Source organism: Babylonia areolata, chromosome 29 (genome assembly GCF_041734735.1).
Source record: "Babylonia areolata isolate BAREFJ2019XMU chromosome 29, ASM4173473v1, whole genome shotgun sequence".
NCBI classification, from domain to species: Eukaryota; Metazoa; Mollusca; class Gastropoda; order Neogastropoda; family Buccinidae; genus Babylonia; species Babylonia areolata.
The window spans coordinates 21,038,533-21,053,101 of NC_134904.1; the positions used below are offsets into that span (position 1 = coordinate 21,038,533).

Below are 14,569 nucleotides of genomic sequence, written 5' to 3' on the forward strand. Positions count from 1 at the left end.
GACGGCGACAACGACGGACCACGCCGGACGACTCAGTGACGGCGACAACGAAGAAGAATGGAAGAAAGCATGTTTCTACTTGCATGTGACATAAAGGGGGCGCCGGGACTGAGAACTTGAGATAAAAGAACTGGCCTAAATGGAAGGTGTTGATGATGAAGGAACACAATGAGGAGACACACACACACACACACACACATATATATATATATCGAAGAAGAAGAAGAAGAAGTTTTCAGTTTCATTTTCCCAAGGCGTCACTGTCGGCGTTCAGACAAATTCATAGGCCAGCTGGATCTGGCCGAGGATTAAATTTCCCAACTCAAACTCACTGGTCTAAAAATAGACTCACACTTGGCGTACAATGGCTCTGTGGTGAAAACGTCTGCCAGAAAAGGTAGAAAAGGTGACTCAGTACTGGAGTGGCGACCGCCCTGGAGGCACGGGTCCGAGAGCCTGCTGAAGACCAGAAAAAAAAAAGAAAAAAAGGGGAGGGGCGGGGTGGGGGAGGGGGGGCGGCAATACAAGGCCGGCATCCAGGACTCATAACTCAGTTGGGTGCGGCCCGGGCCCCCTTAGTGTAAGGAGTTAAGGGCCGAAACAATTGACTGAGTGGGGCTTCTTCTCTGAAGACGTTGTACTGTCCAGCTCTCCCTGGAGTTTCCTGTCACTTTCGAACCACGTCTGTAGGCTGCGCTGAGTAGGCACTGCAGATGCCAGTGACCACTGAGCAGCATAACCCGCTACGCGCTTAGTGTGGCCTTGAATATATCCTTTTAATATTTGTGTACACTGACATCAGAGTGGATTTCTTCTACATAATTTCAAGTTGCCAGAGGACAACTCTCTCGTCAGTTGCCACGGGTTCTTTTTCAGAGTTGCGCCAACTATAGTGCGAGCTGCACGCCCGCCGTGACTTCGGTTCATCAGTCGTCTCATCCGAACATCAATGAAGAAGAAGAAGAAGAAGAAGAAGACGATGATGATGAAAAAGCAGCTAGGATTGAGAAGGAAAACAGAAGCGATGCTTGTGATTACTTGTTCGTTAATTACTCTTGTGCTTTTATGCCGGGAAAAGGAAGGACTGGAGGGGGTTCAGGACAGGTGTAGTGAAGGTGTGGACGCTCTCACTCTCTCCACGCACCATGAGCAGGATCACACGGAGTGGTTTTAATGTGTTACAGAACCCCTCAACAAGCTACAAGCAGCACTATCGGTAAGCAGCACACCTGGAACACATACACAGAAGTCCAGGTCAACCACAAAAAAACAACAACAACAACAAAAAACAAAAACAAAAAACACCATACGCTGGACATCATTGTCATGAAAGGCTGATAAACTGCATCAGCAAGTTGTCGGGCTAACCCATGTTATATCTAACCCTTGACGCTCATCACAAAGAAATGTAAAACTTAAAAGCTCCTTTTTGCGAAACCACTGCTTACAATCAATAACAAATTACTGTGAACATGACTGACTTAGATTCTCAGCGCTCTATTATCATCCACCACAATTATAAACCTGCATTTTTCACAGAGTCAGAACACATCTACACTTTGAATACTGTTTCCCACCGTTACACAAACAAACAACAACAATAACATTACATGAGAGTCATCAATACTAGGTTAAATCTGTCTCCTGTAAAGGAATCCATGCGCACACACTCAGGATAAATGCTCAAAACAGAGTTAGCCAGTCTGTTCACATTAGACCTCACCAAAACAGATGGGTCACAACTCAATTCCAGGAGTAGCTATATAGCGTTAACACTTATATCACAGCCACTCACAGACAACATCTACGGCTTCTTACAACAGAATGCTTCCAATGACTAAACATTACTTCAACAACTGACAAGTGACTGGCCAAGTTGCAAACATTATGTGGCCTAAGACATAACAGTTAAACCAAATATCATAAAAAAAACCCCAGCTAAAGTAAAGGAGGGAGAGAGAGAGGGGGTTGGAGAGTGGACAGGTAGGGGGCAGATAAAACGGTAGGTTGGAACTCAATTTACAGAGACCCGAGCCAATATGTCCACCATTTAGTGGCTACTTTCTTTTTCTTCAGTCAGCAATTCACATGCAAGCCACCGACACTTTTTGTACAGAGACCCAAGCCAATACTCTACTTGATGGTTACATTTAACTGTGCAGTGCCACCCATCAGCTGAAGGGTCTCTCAATGCTCTTGTGAAACATCACCAGTTCCACTGTTAAACAAACAGTTGTATTTACAACAATCAGAAACTAAGTTACCAAGAAAGTGAAAGACTGATACCAGCCATTTACGAACAGCAATATATGGTATACAGTAATATCTATGATATACAGTAATATATGTACATTAACGTACAATTATATATCTATGATCTATATATAGGTGTGTGTGTGTGTGTGTGTGTGTGTGTGTGTGTGTGTGTGTGTGTGATGTAAACTAGAATTCTATCCTAACTTTTTACCAATTCTTTAGAGAAAAAGTTAAAAAGAAATGAACAAAACAAGTAAAGTGGAACATAATAACATTGGTGTACACACACACACACACACACACATATATATATATATATATTATATGATAGTCAGTCGTGTCCGACTATGACCCTCAGAACAGCAGAGGAGGTAACTGCTGTCCCGACAATCTGGGCCAGAATTTGATTGTAGGGGAGAGTGTCTTGCTCAAGTTACATCCCCACTCTCTTGGCCAAGAGGGTTTTAGGACAGTCGGCGTACACTCAAAGATTCTCTCTCTCTCTCTCTCTCTCTCTCTCTTATACAATGAAGCAAATTCACCGGGTAAAATGTGTTCAAAACCTTAAAACTAAAGGGAAAAAAAAGATTGCGAACATCCAAATGATATAATCATTTCCCAAAATGACGTACTTATTCCTTGACATGTATCAAGTTTTGTACACTAGGCAAATAATTATTATCCTATGTGACTGTCAACTGATTATGTATGATAGTCGTGTTCGACTATGGCCATCAAAACAGCAGAGGAGGTAACTGCTGTCCTGACTATTTTGGGCTTGAATTTGATGATAGTGGTGAGTGTGTTGCCAAAGTTACATCCCCACTCTCTCGGCCTAGAGGTTTTTAGGACAGTCGGAGTTGGGATGGTTCCCAAAGGCCAACTAGCCCCCAAGGCTGCAGCACTAACAGCCAGTGCTGATAGATTTGCCTCCAAGTAAGAGAGTCATAGTCCTTCACAAAAGACTACGCTGTAAATAATTTCCCACTGCAATGGAGAAACCATTGATAATACAGCTCTCACTTTGCTGTTGGCCCAACTGTAAACTTATGTCAACTGATCACAGCTTAAGACATTATAATGTTAAGGAGCTTTTAATTCTGAGAATAACTTCACATATTGTAAGCGTATGTGCTTTTAATGTCAACTGATTTTAACTTCACACATCATAAGATTAAATGTGGTCAGTGTCAACTGCCATAGATAAACACACTGTAAACTTAACAGCTGTCTGTATTAATCATAACATGTCATGAACACTAAAAGGAACACCCCTCTCTTCCATCCAACCTCATTGTTAAAATACCAAATTTCATACAGTGCCTAGGGGATGAATAACTGTTGGGTTAAATTCCCAATCCCCCGGCTTTCATACAGTACCAAGGGGGTGATTAGCTGTTGGGTTTACAGTTACTAACTGCATGCTGTCCGGCCAAAGGGAGACAACAGGTTGACGGACTCTACTCAAATGGACATCCACTGACCTTCCCTGATAAAAGGCTCCGTCAGGGTGACCAAATAAATTCCTCACCACACTGGAAAAACTCCATGGCTTCTAAAACAAAATTTCTCACTTGAATTGTGGGGATCAGGTGCAAGGCATGACACGTATTATATCTGCAGAAAAAAAGGGGCGTGGCAAAAGAGGCGGGAAAGAGATCAAGCTTAGGAAGCAGAACGAAAAGCAGAGCGGCTGTCAAATAAATTCTTTTGATTCGGTACTAGAAACTGCGCCAGCGCTAGAAAGAGAATCTCAACAATTGATTTTGATATTTTACGCCCACAAGAAACCAGGACTAGCACAGAGGGACCAATTTACTGTGATGACTTCACAGTCACATGAAGGAAGAGGACCAGAGATCGCATTATACAATAATATGAAAAACAAAATCACAGAAGTATTGCACTTATCAATGCTTACGTACAGCCAGGATCCTGGACAAGTGAAACTGCTTGGACCTTTTTAGGGGAAATAGGAGATACATTTGGAGACTTGTCATTATCTGAGGAGACCTTAATGCGAGATCTATGGGACCAGCAAAACACCAACCAATTGGGGCTCGACATTGAAGAAATCACTGGAGAAATTCTTCTCAATCAATGATAATAATAATAATGATAATGATAAAAATAATCATCATCATAATGTTAATGAGAATGAAAATGATACTATTAGTACTACTACTACAAGGAGGAGGAGGAGGAGCAGAAGAAGAAGAAGAAAGTTGAAAGCAAGCAATAAATGTTCAATAAGAACAAGAAAATCCTTGCTATGTGCACTATTGATCCCGACGAAGAGTGATGCAACCCAAGGCTAATGTAGACCTGGCTTGAGTTGCATGAGCGGCCTTAGCGGCATTAAGCTTGCTTGTCGCTAAGAATGTTCCAAACTCCACGCTTATTCCACAGACTTAGGAACATTCTTAACGCTAAGCATGCTTAGCGATGCAAAGATCGCTCATCTACCCAGACCTGAGATGGGTTGCACGAGGGATCTTAGCTGTGTTTAAGCTGACTTAGCACAAAGATCCTATATACTTGACGATGACATAGGATCTTTATATATATATATATATATATATTTTTTTTTTTTTAACGCTAAAGCAAAATTCGCACTGCTGGAGTTCGTTCAAGCAACCCAGACCCTGGTCCCTCCCTCCCTCCCACTGCTGACCAGGGCCAGTTGGTGGCGCTGTCCTCTTGGCGCTGACCGTCAGCCTGACGTCCACTGACGTATGTCACCCTCTTCCGGGGGACAGTCTCGCTGACGTGTGCTGACGTCGTCACCCGGGGGACTATAGCGTTAACGCGTGCTGACGTCATCACACTCCTCCTCAGGGGGATGGTCTCGCTGGCGTGTGCTGACGTCATCACCCTCCTCTTCCGGGGGACGGTCTCGCTGACGCGTGCTGACATCATCACCCTCTTCCTCAGGGGGACGGTCTCGCTGACGCGTGCTGACATCATCACCCTCCTCCTCAGGGGGACGGTCTCGCTGACGCGTGCTGACATCATCACCCTCCTCCTCAGGGGGACGGTCTCGCTGACGCGTGCTGACGTCATCACCCTCCCCATCCTCCCCTTGTGCAGTGGGAGTGACGACGTCCTCGCTGACGCCGCCGCTGCTCACCACATCAGGGGACCCGACGATCATCTCCCATCTGGAGCCCGGCACACGGTAGTGTGTGGGCCACTGCCGCTGCGCTCCTCTGCTCCTGACCTTGCGGCGCACGTGCCTAGCGGTTGAGGACAGGCACAGGGCCATCCGGCGGGCGAGCGGCTGGGTGGCGTAGCTCAGGGGCCTGAGGAAGACCGTCTTGAGGGTCTGCAGCTGGAGCTGCGTGTGGAGCCAGGTGAGGGCCTCGGGCAGTCCTTGGCCAGTGGTGACTGAGGTGGGGTACAGCTGCACCGCTGAGAGAGAGAGAGAGAGGGGGGGGGGGGGGTGAGGGGGTGACACAACAGAACAGTGGTTGGTGGGTGGGTGTATCACGGGGCTTTGGGGAGACACGACACACACACACACACGTACACACACACACTCTCACTTTCTGTATCATGGTACTTTGGGGGGGCGGGAGGGCGGGGGGACATGACACAGGTTGGTGGGTGTGTGGGTGTGTGTCATGGGGCTTTGGGGGGTAGGGGTGGGGGTGGTAGAGGGATAGAACAGAGGTGTGTGTGTGTGTGTGTGTGTGTGATTGATGGGGCTTTGGCAATATCTTCACCACTTGTTGGGGATGAGGTGGGGGGTTGGGGTGGGGTGGGGGACACAACACAGGTTGGTGTGTGTGTGTGTGTGTGGGTGGGGGGGTGGGGTGGGGGTGGGGGCTTTGGCAACATGTTCACCACTTGTTGGGGGTGGGGACACACTGAGGACTGTGGGAAGAATATCCATGGCTGCTTTGTTGGGAGACATGGTCAGTCATGACTTTATGGCAGACACAACGTTACTGATAATTGATAATTGATAAATGTGTGTTCACAACAAAGGACGTCTTCACAACACCGGACGTGTTCACAACACAGGATGTCTTCACAACACGTGTTCACATTTTAACTTCAGAACACGTGTTCACAACACAGGACGTTTTCGCAACACGTGTTCACAACACAGGATGTCTTCACAACACAGGACGTCTTCACAAAACGAGTTCACAACTAAGGACGTCTTCACAACACAGGACGTGTTCATAATACAGAGGTAAACATCACTGTAAATGGTTAACATGTTTATAGCACACAGGGCATGGAAAATATTTTTTATCATAAAATATCTCCTACAAGGAAACAATCTTGAGGGCATGTTCAGATGAAAAAAACAAGTTTGCAACAACGTCTTCGCCTACGTGTTTCAATTTCTTGTTTGTTTGCTTTTTTGACTCACTTGTGTAAACAAAGTGAGTCTATGTTTTAACCCGGTGTTCGGTTGTCTGTGTGTGTGTGTGTCTGTGTGTCCGTGGTAAACTTTAACATTGACATTTTCTCTGCAAATACTTTGTCACTTGACACCAAATTAGGCATAAAAATAGGAAAAATTCAGTTGTTTCCAGTCATCTTCTTTAAAACAATATTGCACCTATGGGATGGGCACAAAAAAATAAAAAATGAAGCCTAATTATACGCAAACTGCATTTACTGTTATATTTATATTTTTTTGTATTCTCTAAACTTGGCACTTTGATCTGATATTCTGACCCAACAACAAGAGCAGTCATTATTATCATTTTTTGTTCAAACAGGAACTTCTTTTGCTAAGCATGGAAGTTTTATTTATTTTGCAAACGTTTTGGTGCAGAGTGTAAAAAAGGGAAATCACTCTGTAATTAATGCTAGGGGAGTTAATTTGCTTTAAACTGATCTTTCTCATCTTAAACATTACATTTTGAAATCATACTCAATACATGAAAAGCTTGGATTTTTTTAAAAAGTGTATCACAAGTGAGTCTTGAAGGCCTTGCCTCTCTTGTTGTTTTTGTTTTTTCCGTGTATGTGGGTGGGTGCGTATGTGTGTCTTGCAAACGCTGTTAAGCTTAAACTGAAAATTGAAAATGATTCTGATCTGATCCTGATTCTCCACAACTGATGAGGAACACAGACCATCTACATGATCACAACACATTCGACAAGGAAAACCTCTCCGCTACGGTTAAGAGATATCGGAATCAACATGCAGAACACGCTAAACATGTCTGTAGTTGGTTGGGGGTGTAGTGGAGGCGGGGGCCGGGCGGGATTCAAGTCCTGATAACCACACACTAATGACCACACTCACTCCGGCGGCCTTTCAGTTTCTCCAGAGAGAATAATTTGACGATGTCTTGCCAAGGTGTGACGCCATCCATGTCCTGTTTGTTGGCCAGGACCAGCACAGGAACTGAGGCCTCACACTTTATCTCCCTAAGGAACGCTCCCCAAACAAGGCTGATGATGAAGCCTGGCAGTGTTGGCCGACTGTCTATGATGAAGATTCCAGCGTCCATCTCACCGAGACCGTGGTACCCCCAGAAATTGACCTGTCAGACATGATGTGGGCAATGAATGAATGAATGAATGAATGTGTGTGTGTGTGTGTGTGTGTGTGTGTGTGTGTGTGTGTGTGTGAGAGAGAGAGAGAGAGAGAGAAAGCACAGAGACAAAAAGAGAGACAAAAATTGTGTATGAGTGTGTGGGGTGGAGGTAAAGGTATGTGTGATTGACAGAGAAGGTCAGAGAGGGAGAGACAGAGAGACACCTGTTTCTGTCTCCCTCTAACTTCCTATGTCTCTCCCTGCTTCTCTGTCTCACACACACTCTCTCCCCTTTTCTGTCTCTCACTCGCTAACTCCCTCGATCTTAAGATACCCCCCTCCCCCACCTCCCTCCCAAGGGTAGCAGATCTGTTAAAATCCAGTCTCATTTATTCAGGAGGCTGTTTATGGAGTAATATCTCATCCAGTTTCAATGTACAGATAAGCATTCAAGAATTCAACAACAACAAAAAATGACCAAACATTATGGATAAATATGTAAACAATGCAACTCGATTTTCTTTTCCTGAATACACGTATAGTTGTATGTCTTATCACTATTGCAGTACTTAATACACAACCTCAGTCGTTGTCTTGCCGACATAGGCTACTTCGTTGATTGCTTTTCTTTTCTCTTCTTTTTGTTGTCATTGGATCTTCATGTTGCCATGCGTCCCCTTATATACCACTCGGGTACACGGCTACATTCATAACATGATGTTTGTATCATGATTACATACATGTGCATGTTTAAGATTGTGTGCAAGTATGTCTGAATGTCATGTTCTTACATCTACATATCCAGTTTGATACTGACTCCGTGAATATTTTGATTTTCTCTTTGCCCCGAGGGTTAGATGGAAAAAAGCACACGTATGCTTACTCCACTTCCCTCAATGAAAAACAACAACAAAAAATCCAACAAAACTTCGTACTTTGTTTCTTTCTCTGTATCTCTACCTCTCTCCACTGACCAGCCCGACAGAAAGCGTGGGGCTGACTCACTGAAGGACTAAAGGAGGTAGGTCTGTAAATAACCCAACGTGAACCAAACCAAAATGTTCACATGCTGTCAGAGAACTGAACCGCCTACGTGGAAATCCCTTCTGGGGGAGACTTCAAAGGTGGCGCAGTGGACCTTGCTGAAGACCGACACCTCAGGCATCAGACCAGGCCCGTGGTACACCTGCTTCGTTTCCTCTGGACACACACACACACAGACACACATACACACAAACATACAAAGAGAGAGAGAGAGAGAGCAACGCACACACACACACACACACACACACCGTTTTCGGGTGTGTGCATACTGGGTATGTTGTTGATTTCATAACCCAGCTTACACTGATATCGATCACAGGATCTTTAACGTGCACATTTCATCTTCTGCGTGCTGTCTTCACACGTATGTGGTTCATGCACAAGCATGTCTGCACATATGCTGATGCCAGCTGGGAGATCAGAAAAATCTCCACCCTTTCCCCAGCATGTGACGCGGTGACTGGGCTTAACCCAATCACCGCCAGTCAATTTAGAGTACAAAATGCTCTTGTGGTATAAACACAGGAAAGCCAGTGGCTAAGAATAGCTGGGGATTCTCTCTGCGATGCATAGAAAATATGGCCTATCCTACCACCAAACATTAAGAGCAGCAGGTTCATGGATAACAGACCAATGAATGGTCACCTTTCAGTGACATGGGTCCTCTACCACGCCTGTGCATAAATGCGAGCTTGGCGGTGAAAGGGTTAAGTTGAACCCAGGACCCTCAGATTGAAAAGACAAACGCTTTGACTGCTTGAATATTGCGCCCGTCATGCATTCTTCTTCTTATTATTATAGGTTATAAAAAAATTATATCCTTTGGTACAACTCTCTTGATTCCCGGTGTTATACTTTACCTTCAACATCTGAATTTGATTTTTTTTTCCACAGCAGATCCCCTTGGAAAGATGTTCACAGATCGACAAGTTATATACACGACACCCCCGAAAACGGAGTATGGCTGCCTACATGGCGGGATGAAAACGGTCATACACGTAAAAGCCCACCCATGTACCTACGAGTGAACGTGGGAGTTGCAGCACACGAACGAAGTAGAAGAAGAAGAAGAATATGCACAACAGTGGCATGCAAACGGTGTGTAAACAGTACTCTGCCACAACTGAAAAGATAAGCGGTGTTGAGCCAAAACCGTCGCCAAAACAAACTTTGTCGCCGGTCATACATTTTCTCCCACCTCGCCATTTGGAAACTTGTCGCAAGTGATGATGACTGATGCTGACCAATTGCTGCAACTGCTTTCAGTATCCTCGCAGTGTACTAAAAAAGATAATGAAACAAACAAACAAACAAATTTCAAATCGAGTATTGCAACAGTGTGTGTGTGTGTGTGTGTGTGTGTGTGTGTGTGTACTCCATACTGACCATCAACATATCCGTCGGACAGGTCATGGCCTTTCATGATGTGCCATAGCGTTCGTTTTCCTGCTCCAGCAAAACCTGCCAGTCAGGAGGGTGAGAAAAGAAATCAAGCTATCACACACGCACACACACAAAACAACAGCGGAATAACAAAACATACAGAGAACGAACAACAACATAACATTCCCACATACATACTGACATGCATTAATGCGGCATATCTACTGAAGACAAACGCGCGCGTTCAACATATAAAATAGCATGTGAAAATTAAAATGTCACTCCGGCAGTGGTGAGACAAGGCCGGACGTGACAAGCGCGTTAGGTTATGCTGCTGTCAGGCATTTGCCTCGCACGGGTGTGGTGTAGCGCATATGGAGTTGCCCGAACGCAGTGACGCCTCCCGGCTTGAGAAATTAAAACTTCAACTCACCAACGATCACCACTGTCTTGTTTGTCGTCTGCTGGTAAGACAGACCTTGCCCCATGGTTGCCTCCAGTCAAAACGAAACGCTCCACATTTGATTCTCACACTTCTTCCTGTCTGTTCTCGCTCGCTCGATCAGCAGTGTTTTCACTTGCAAACTGCAGCTATCGTTTGAGTCTGTGTTGTCCTGTATGCCGAATTCAGCGCTGGTTTATTTCTGTCCCACGAGGCCGACAGTCTTATCTCACGTCGGGCAGCAGACAATTCTGGCAAATGTGCTGCGCTTTGTGGTTGGTTCAAACTGCGTGGAACAGCCAACGAGAATGGAGGTTTCATGTGCACGGACTTTATTTATAAATAGTGTCTGACACATACTCTATTTATATATCTTTATTAGTCCGCGGTATTAATTTGTATGGACCAGATTTTCAGACACACCCACACAACAGGCTGCCAATTTCTTCATCACTGGTTTTATTGATATCTGTTGAGTGTGCCGTGATGTGATGCATGCATGGTTGCATGTCTGTATCACTACCGCCGGGGATATGTATTTACAATGTATGTCTCAGAATGGTCTGTATGCGATTTTTGCGTTCGATCAACGCATATGTACGTCAGTTGTTGAATCAATGGTAAATTCATTTGCGATCTGTCTCGCGCCTATGCACACACACACACACACGCCGCGCGCTACCGCGCACGCACACAATTACATATACATCAGTTGTCACAGGCGATGATGTGTGGTGTGCACGCACGCGTGCGTGCGTGTGTGTGTGTGTGTGTGTGTGTGTGTGACACAGATGTGTGTAAAAGTCTATACTGAATTACACAGAAGAAAAAGAAAAAAAAGTATCTCCTTCTACCCACTCCCACACACCCCTCTACACAACACAAACACACACACACACGTTTTACCAAAGACCAAACCAGGCAAAACCAGCTTCATCTTTAAAATGTTTACTCTGAAAGTGCGAAGAACAACGAAAACAACGGAACAATCAATCGGTGAAAGTGATACACAACCAGCCTTGGGCCAGACATAGTTGGCAACCACAGAGAAAAAGCGTGAACATCCGAAACAATCAATGATCACACAAAAAAAACAATGACGTGTAAAGTAAAGCCATCGGATAGGTTATGCAAACAGTATAGAGAAAAGGGGGCAATGTACAACAATAACACAGAATGTAAAACATATGCCAAAAACTGGCACGCAGCGAGGAAAAAAAAAAAAAGAAAAATGAAAAAAAGAGCTCAAAACACACATTGAGATGTGATGTGATCGTGGCTCAGTGTTACAGAACGACCCACAAAAAAATCAATCGCACGGCATAGCTGGTGTAATAACCAATGCGCCTCTTCGTGAAATTCTTGTAAAAAACAACAACCCACCAACAACAATAAAAACCGAAAAAACAAAAAAAGCCCGCGCCTCGGCTCGAGTCAAACATTCCTCTTCGATGAATCGATGAACATGCTTTCAATTTACGTAAAATGCAAGTTTTCAGACAGCAAAGTAAAAAAAACAAAAACAAAAACAAAAAAACACGAAACGGATGCACTAGGTAGGTAATGCTGATGAAAAAGCTTGAGCTGGAAATGACAAAAAAGAAAAAAAAAGCAAAAAAAAAGCCGCACACTTTGAAAAGCAAAGGACTCAAAAATGCATATCCGACACATGTAAAGAAATTTAGTTATATTTTCAAAATACCGAAAGGATCAAACAAGCAAACCCACCTTCCCAATCATAACACACACATAAAAAATTGCTGGGAACTGTGGACATTTTGCTAGGCGTTTTCCTCAATGAGTCAATCAGTCAGTTTACGAAGTGCCGTGTACTCACGCCAAGATCCGAGTCATTATGTGTCAACGCACTGACAGTTAAAACAGGCCAGCTCCTACCATTCGGATGTTGGAGGTGAACGTTCAATTCTTTGCCGAAGAGTTTGCTTTGCTTTTCTTCTTCTTCTTTTTTTTTTTTTTTTTACCCTACAGTTTCGTTGTCTCACAACGCCTGCAAAAGATTCATTTTACCCTGAAAAAGTATACCCCCCTCCCCTACCAATCTCTCTCTCTCTCTCCACACACACACACAGAATACTCTTATGCTCGAAGACGACGAACATCATGTGAACAAGACAGGAACATACATACAATGCAGGAACAGTTCAGAAGAGCAGGAAAAGGCGGGTTTCGTTGTTGAACAGATCAACGCTGTGGTTATAACATGGCTGGGGAGAGAGAAAAAAGGGTGGGATGGAGGGTAGGGGGTTTGGGGGAATTGGGTTTTGGGGAGGGGGAGGGGCTGGGGGGGATATAAAAGGCAAAGACCGGTTGATACCGCAGGCACTGGGGAAAGATGCGTGTGTATATATTCGGCAAGCACCTGCTGGGCAGTCGTAACGATAGCTGCACTTCCAAAATAAATAAATAAATGATATTAGTGAATAATTAATGGTCAACCGTTTGTATCAAACAATTAAGTCCCAAAATAGTTTACCTCGGACAGACGATGTCGATGGTCCCAAACTTACAAACGTGGGTAATCCAAGATATATGAAAAATCACCAGCATGGATGGACTAAGCGTTCTGAGAAAGGAAAACACGGGACTGGTCCTTCAAGATGTCCCAAAACGAGTGGAATATCCTCAGGTGTCCCCAAACTGCAACAGACAGGTATCTGGAGATGTTCCAAAATTAGCTACGACGCTTATTTTGAGTGTTCCAAATTCAATAGACAAAACATTCAAAGGTATCCAGAAATAACTGCCTGATGGGAACGTGTATTCAGAAGAGAACCGGGAAAGAAGTCTTGAAAAAAAAAAAAGAAAAAAAAAAAGAAGCAGCAAAGTATTCGATGTATCTTGGGGATCTCTATGTATTCAAGGCGTTTAAATCAACAGAGGAGCAACGATGTTGGAGAGAAAAAAAAAGTCTTTGGTCTGAACCAAGGTCAAGGCCTGGATTCTCTTGTGGGTCTGAGTGCAAGTCTTTTTCATGAAGCAACAAGCCATGTGAAGTGTTCAGCGTGTGATAATTAAAACGCATCCTGGCTATATTGTTAAATGAGGTCCACTTTGACAAGAACAACAAAACAACAACAACAACACACCAACCAAAAACAACAAAAGTGAACACATAAAGAAGACCGTAACATCGAAAAATGAGACTGCAATGTACTTTCCCCCGATGCACACTCTCCAAAATTTACACACACAAAAAAAACACCTCTTACGGCAAGGACCGGTACACTACATACAATAAAAGTACAATATAAGACATGATAATAATGATACAATGCAGTCCAATGCAATGCACGACACTTGTGGGAAGTAATATCATGAAAAGTGTGAATAAAACGCAACAAATGTTGAATAATGCAGTGCAATACAGAGACTGGCAAAATTGTCACATCATTATATGAAGTTCACAGGGAAACAAACAAACAAAAAGAAAAAAAAGGCAAAGTCACCATCACATTAAAGACAACATGAAGAATACAGTACAGAAAAGAAACAAACATTCGCCGAGTAGGTAACCCCCCAACATCCATTCATTCCACCGGTAGACAGACAGCGAGAGGGATCAAAAGGAAATCCACCTGCAACACTGTTCGTTGTGTTCAGGCAAAACCATTCCTTGGTCGTGACCTGTGATCATCAAAATGGAAAGTCATCCCTGATCATCTCTGGACTGTCACTCGAATCAAATCAAATCAAATGAATTCACTTTTCTTATAGCACAGCCAACTGCATTGGACTGGGTCCTACGTTACTCGGGTAAAACCTCTTAAAGAGTAGTTCGGCGTGTTGAAAAAAAAAGAAAAAAAAAGAAGAAAAAAAAAGGAGTAGTCAACAAACAGCGTGTAACAGCACACAACAAGTTCTGTGAACAACGAGGGTAAAGCTTGAGCTGTGACTAAAACATCCTGTTCAGTACATG

The 14,569-nt window shown here is 43.9% G+C and overlaps 1 protein-coding gene across 2 annotated transcripts; it reads right to left on the reverse strand.

The window, feature by feature from the left end:
• Positions 1-4,938: 4,938 nt before the first annotated feature.
• Positions 4,939-10,845, reverse strand: LOC143274863 (uncharacterized). 2 transcript variants are annotated; one of them, XM_076578822.1, is made up of 5 exons: positions 10,624-10,845; positions 10,194-10,268; positions 8,857-8,963; positions 7,529-7,769; positions 4,939-5,667 (listed from the first exon to the last, which is right to left on the reverse strand). In XM_076578822.1, the coding sequence occupies exons 1-5, from the start codon at positions 10,676-10,678 to the stop codon at positions 5,060-5,062; spliced, it is 1,086 nt and encodes a 361-aa protein (XP_076434937.1). In that variant the 5' UTR covers positions 10,679-10,845; the 3' UTR covers positions 4,939-5,059. The 2 variants fall into 2 exon arrangements, with proteins under 2 accessions (XP_076434937.1, XP_076434938.1); XM_076578823.1 differs by lacking the exon at positions 8,857-8,963.
• Between the last annotated feature and the right edge of the window lie 3,724 nt (positions 10,846-14,569).

Excerpts from the sequence above, each read along its gene's own strand:
- LOC143274863 (XM_076578822.1), bottom strand. The coding sequence starts at position 10,678 with ATGGGGCAAGGTCTGTCTTACCAGCAGACGACAAACAAGACAGTGGTG. Across the intron at positions 10,269-10,623 it reads CAAGACAGTGGTGATCGTTG|GTTTTGCTGGAGCAGGAAAA; the intron begins GTGAGTTGAAGT and ends CCTGACTGGCAG. Across the intron at positions 7,770-8,856 it reads CCCCCAGAAGGGATTTCCAC|GTCAATTTCTGGGGGTACCA; the intron begins GTAGGCGGTTCA and ends CATGTCTGACAG.